Below are 6,035 nucleotides of genomic sequence, written 5' to 3' on the forward strand. Positions count from 1 at the left end.
CAGTAATAGCTTTTATGATAGAATAGAGAGTACATTTATAAAATTTACAGATGACACCAAGCTGGGAGTGGTTGCAAGAGCTCTGGTGGACAGGATCAGAATTCCCAATGATCTTGACAAGTTGGAGAAATGGTCTGAAATCAATAAGATAAATAAAGACAGGCACAAAGTAGTACACCACTTAGGACGGAAAAAATCAAATGCACAAATACATAATGCGGGGTAATTTAATATGCAGCTGCATGATAGAAAAGGATCTCTAAGAGGGAAAGGTTATCGTAGATCACAAACAGAATGAGACAATTTGTGGTGTTGAAAAAAGGTAAATCTCATTCTGGGCTGCAATAAAAGAAGCATCATATGTAAGACATGGGGAGTAATTATTGGTCTCTTCCAAGATTTGGTGAGGCCTCAATTGGAGTACTGTATCTAACACTGGGCACCAAACTTTAAGATGGAAACAAACAGAAGCAAATCCATAGGACACCAACAGGAACAATGGGTTTGGAAAATGGCATTGCTGTGGTACCCCTACTTTATCCGTGGCAGGTTAGGTTATGTCTTGGGGTATGTGTCAGGGTTGACTGTATAGTTTTGCTAAAAGGTTACACAGTGGATTTGTATAGGGTAGTTTGGAGAGAATGATCCTGCCTCAAGCAGGAGGTTGGACTAGATAACCTCCTGAGGTCTCTTTCAGCCCTACTTTCTCTATGGTTCTCTGAAAGGTTGAATGTGTTCAGTCTAAAGAAAGGAAGCTTGTCCCACTTTTAACTTGGTATAAGTTACCAAAGTTAAAACCTGTTTTAGATGGTGATCAAGCTTGTTTTCCAGGTCCACCAGAGAAAGCACCAGAAGCAATTGACTTTATTTGCAGCCTGAGAGATAAAGTTAGATGATAGGATTTTTTTTTTTTAATGGTAAGGGAGAGTTAAGTACTGGAATAAGCTACCAAGACAGGTTCTAAATCCCCTTTGTTGGGAGTTTGTTTTCTAAATTGTTCCTAAGTGTCAGGGATGGTAGACAGATACTTGATTGTGCCATAGTGCAAAAGTATGAACTACATGACTCCTGGTAGTCCATTTTAGCTCTTCATTTCTCTGATTTCTATGTTTGGTATTGTAAATAGAGCGCAGTTCTCCAAGGTAGCCTTTTCAAAGCATAACAAATTTCTATCTGCTGGAAATCTAATTAACTTCAAAAAACAAGAGATTTTGTTTTTAGGCATTGTGTGTGCCTAAGTTTCTTTGCAACTTTGATTCACAATTGCATTTTTCTATTGAAAGGACACTTTCCTGTTACTGTATTTAATACTCCTAAAAAAAAACAAAAAACGACTTAAAAGAGAATATTTTGAAAGTTTAATGTGGGCTATCAAAAAGAGATTTTTGCTTTGTATGTTTCTCCTCTTTGGTTATTAATTTTAGTTCTTTAATAAGTTAAAAGATAGACACAGGCAAATTGGTGCTGCCACTGGTGCTCTTGAGTTACAATATTCATAATTTTATGAAGCAGTGATGATTAAGGAGGCAGGTATACAAGGCAGTATTGAATGACGCTGAAAACAACTCCAGAGGAAACAAGTGAGAGATCCAGATAGTCTCTGATCCTGAGTCAAACAACTCAGGAAAGTATAAAAAGTGACGAATTGTTTGTGAGACATGGGCAGAAAAACTCTAAGTTAAGGTAAAAGACGTGGAAGATGGAGCGGGAGATTATGTAAGCAAGAGCAGAAATCTAGTCAGGGTTGACAGTAACAACACCACAAGAATCTGCAGAAAGACCAAAGTGCAGGCTCTGAGGGAAGAGGAATGACTGTTGAAGCAACAGGTAAATACTAATTACATTTTTAAGTATAAATGAGTTCAGGGACAGCATTAAGCAAATAATTCAGTTGACAGTTTTTTTCAACATTTATCTTTGTGTTCCAGAATATACCTCAAGTGTGCATGATGACCTTTCTGTAAAACAAGTGCTCATTTCTAAATGACTAAAACAAATAATTTTCCAATCTATCAAGGGCCACAAACCCTATTAACTGAAATAATTTTTAAATAAGTGTGCTAATACTTCCTGAAAATGGTAACAATGATCAAAGACATTAGCAATAATAAACGTCCTTACCTTAAACCTTTGTTATACTTTTTAGCTGCCATTGCCCAATTCTGAGATTTGAAGAAAGTGTTTCCTATGTTCTTTATGTCTTCTGCTATTGACACAATCTTGTCCACCTATAAAAATGTAAGTAGTAACTTATATTATACTAATTTAGAAGTTGTCTCTGAATAATGGTGGTATTCCAGATGCTCTGTTATACAGAAGTGACTATGGAATCCCACGTTTAAAGGAAAAACAATATCCAGTAGTATACTAGAGATCCAGTTATCCCAGTCCATAGTTAATGCTCTATGCTTGTTCTATGGTATGAAACTCCCACTGAAGTTGAACATAAGGATCAACAGTGACTAACCATTAGGGCACAAAACTTAACTACAGTAAAGATGCAACCAGTAATTTATCTGTTTATCCTAATGACAGTTGTTCAACACATTCCAATGACAAGGCAAAATCCACTGTCCCTTAATCAAAAAGAATGAACAAACAGAAATGTGGCTATATCCTATACAGTAAGAATCTCCAAACTACTTCCAAAAGTCTGCTGTTAAATATTTATGCTTTATAGTTCTAGAAACTTGTCACTCCAGCAATAAAAACAGTCTTGAATAACAGAAAGAAAAGAAGCCTAGAAAATAAATTTCTGTGAACAATCTTATTTTTAGCTTTATGGTCACTAGAAAATATCAGGTCACGGCTAGCACTATAAGAATGTCACTGAATCTACAGTATTAAATTGTAAGATCTAACAATCTAAAGCAGTGTCTTTAAGTCACTAGATCTAAATTGTTCTGACAGAGCCTTTAGAAATATAACAACATACACCTTATGGTCCAGCATACTAGGAAGTTTTTCCTTAAGTAACTACCTTCAAAAGAAAAATACATACCTCTCTGAAGTCTGTTTCTGAATCCTCAGGAAAGTCTGGATGGATATCTCCAGAACCATCCACTGGTAAAATTCCCCAGTTGTCTCCTTCCTTCAGCTCTCCACATTCTGCAATAATGCACAACTGTAAAAAATAAAAAACCACAAGACATGTCTATCATGCAATACTGTCATTCAACACTCCAAAAAGACAGAGATACTATGTACTGTTAAAAGATCAGTGAAAACATCCTCCACTTCCCTAACCAACACATTCCAGATGCTTTTTAATCTCCCCTTATTATTAAAGCCATTGGCAGGATAGGCAGATTGTATCAACAGTGGTATCCAATTCATCTGACCCCACAGGCTCCATCTGGAGTGAGGTTCCAGTCTGTGGGTCAGACCTGGAGCAAGAAGCCACATAATCTGGCCCACAGGGCTGGAATTTGGTACTGGCAGCATTAACTTCTGCAGCTCCCAAACCCACAGCAGCCACCACTCTTCCCACCACCAAACTTTAGTCAAATAATGCAGATCTCACGTTCCAGATCTAGCCCATAGGGCTCCCCACAGGTTTGGAAATTTGGCAGCAGAATGGGTGGTAAAAAAATTACTGTGGCTCCACAGCTGTCAAATTTCTGGATCAGTGGGGGAATCCCAGAAGCCAAATGACATGACTCTATGGGCTGAGTCTTGGTTACTTGGGAACAAAACAATTAAATACAACCCCAATCTTTCAGGTGCAGGAGAGCAGAAGCTGGTTCTGAGTTCATATAAAGATATTTGTAATGAGGCTAATGGGGTAAGAGTTATTTTTCCTAGTATCTTCAAATTAGAAATGTTAATAAGAAAAAAAAACCCACACAGAAAAAATCTTACTACAGCACTTATGCCCTTAAAGCAACTGACCTATTTGGACTCAAGAGAAAAAGAAAAAGGTTTACTATCTAAATAATACACAATTTTAATAGAGAAAAAGATAGATCGGAAGACTAAGCAAAGAAAAGTGTGTGAAAGGGCTCTGGGGAAAGAAACTGAGCTGCAGCAATGGAGAGAAATATGGGAATGGGATTATTCATCTTCCATGTGTGTTTTAGACAAAAAAATTTAAATACTCCACAGATAGTTCCAACTAGGTTCCAAACACATTTTCTAATGGTGATGTTTTATGTATTTTTACAACGGAAATAATATACAGTAACTTCAGCCTCATGGAATTCTTGTGTATTCTTCCTGTGTTGGAATTTTGCTTCTCTAGTTGCCCAAGTAAAAAGTTTACAAGTACAAGCCCCATAAATAAGAAACTGCCTCACAAATACCACAGATTCACAGGAATTCTAACACTTCTGACAAAGATTATGCCTGCTTTCTCTTGTCACCACCAAGCCAGAACAGGAGGTGGCAGTCACCATCCTTAAGTAAACATAAGGAAGAATGTGCACCTCAGTACACAGAGACAGAAGGCTCTTTTCTCATTCAGATGAACTTCCAATTTGTGTAGTAACTTATCTCAAATCACTCCTAAGCCATTAGGAACAGATATGAAATATACACAATCAATGCATCAGTGAAATACAACCATCTCTAATGTGAAATTCTGTAACCACCCGGGACTAACTGCTGTTTGCTCCATCCTTTTAGATACTTAGAGGATGCACCCATCACAAGTTAGCAGTTAGGAATCCTGTCTTTTTTTTTTTTTTTTTTAATCACAGTTCTAACTTTTTCTGCAGCTTTTGGTAAGTCACATGCCAGGTGCTCCACACCAGTCAATGCTGTACTTGTTCTAAACCGACTGTAAGTGAAAACTAAAATTGAGACAATTAAGTGCCAAGTAAAACACAGCTAAGCTGCCTTAGGTTTAGCTTCCACTTACCACAAGCTAAAAGCACACACAGTGGGAGCATCTACATGTGCATTAATGCACTTTGTTACTGCACATCAAATGTAGTGCCTCTAATGTGAGGTACTACAGAATGCACATCAGGCTGCTCTAATGCACAGTAGCAAAAGCAAACTCTGCTTTTTTAGCGACACTTAATGCGCAGTAGCCTATTCTACTGCACATTATCATAGTAGCAGTTTTTTATACGCTGCTTTAATGCACAGTAGAATAGGCTACTACATATTAAAGCGCACATGTAGACGTGCCCAGTTACTGTAAAATAGCTAATGTGCTGCAAGTCTGCCCTTCCATTAATTCATTGTAATTTGTTCATTTTCCATATGCTTGTTTTATCATACCTTAGAAGTGTGGAGATATTATTTTCTCCTTCCTTTTGAAAGGTGGTATGAAAATTGATTAGTAATTAGTCAACATGTATAAGATTTTTCCAGATGTAGGATATTACAAACACTTAACTGCAAGGTCTTTAATACCTTCTACAATCTTAACATTTTATTTAAGATTAGTAAATGGCATCAACACAGGATCAATAATCTTTGATTATTAGCCTGGATTAAAAAAAGAAAAAAAAAGAACACGTTTATTTTTACAATAGAAGACAATGAAAGCTAATTTTAAAATGTTGAAATGTTCTGAGACACAGAAGTTGTTAAATTTCAGTCCTACTGAAAAACATTACTAAAGCTATTCTGCAGTTCTCTCATAGGACTCCAGGTAATGGAAAAAGTATTCACTCAAAATATTCTGGTTCTACCTACCTTAGCAGGATTTTCTCCATTCACTTCAACATTTTCTAGTAGTTTAACAACACCCATTCCTTTGATCACTTGGCCAAACACCACATGCTTCCCATCCAGGTGAGGAGTTGGCACTGTTGTGATGAAGAATTGGGAGCCATTTGTATTGGGTCCTGCATTTGCCATGCTCAGCAGCCCTGCCTTATCATGCTGTACAAGAGAAAACACCATCATTAATCTAAGTCAGGTCTGATTATTTTACAAGAGTATTTATTAGATGCTTCAGAGGTACTAAGCTATCCTGAGTGATCTCTACAATAATAACAACTCCAAGGAGCTGGAGGGCTACACAATTTGCATCTGGCTTCACCTTTCCTGACATCAGGAATCCAACAGCATTTTTTTTTTTT

General features: G+C 37.1%; 1 protein-coding gene across 2 annotated transcripts in view; it reads right to left on the minus strand.

The window, feature by feature from the left end:
- Positions 1-6,035, minus strand: part of PPID (peptidylprolyl isomerase D) — a 31,576-nt gene that overhangs the window by 5,514 nt on the left and 20,027 nt on the right. For both annotated transcript variants that reach the window (XM_019521710.1, XM_019521711.1), the window contains exons 4-6: positions 5,647-5,835; positions 3,002-3,124; positions 2,122-2,228 (exon numbers count right to left, since the gene is read on the minus strand). In XM_019521710.1, the coding sequence (XP_019377255.1) occupies positions 2,122-2,228; positions 3,002-3,124; positions 5,647-5,835 (419 nt within the window). The remainder of the gene's footprint in view (positions 1-2,121; positions 2,229-3,001; positions 3,125-5,646; positions 5,836-6,035) is intronic.

Source organism: Gavialis gangeticus, unplaced genomic scaffold (genome assembly GCF_001723915.1).
Source record: "Gavialis gangeticus isolate Ggan-Ray unplaced genomic scaffold, GavGan_comp1, whole genome shotgun sequence".
Taxonomy (NCBI): domain Eukaryota; kingdom Metazoa; phylum Chordata; order Crocodylia; family Gavialidae; genus Gavialis; species Gavialis gangeticus.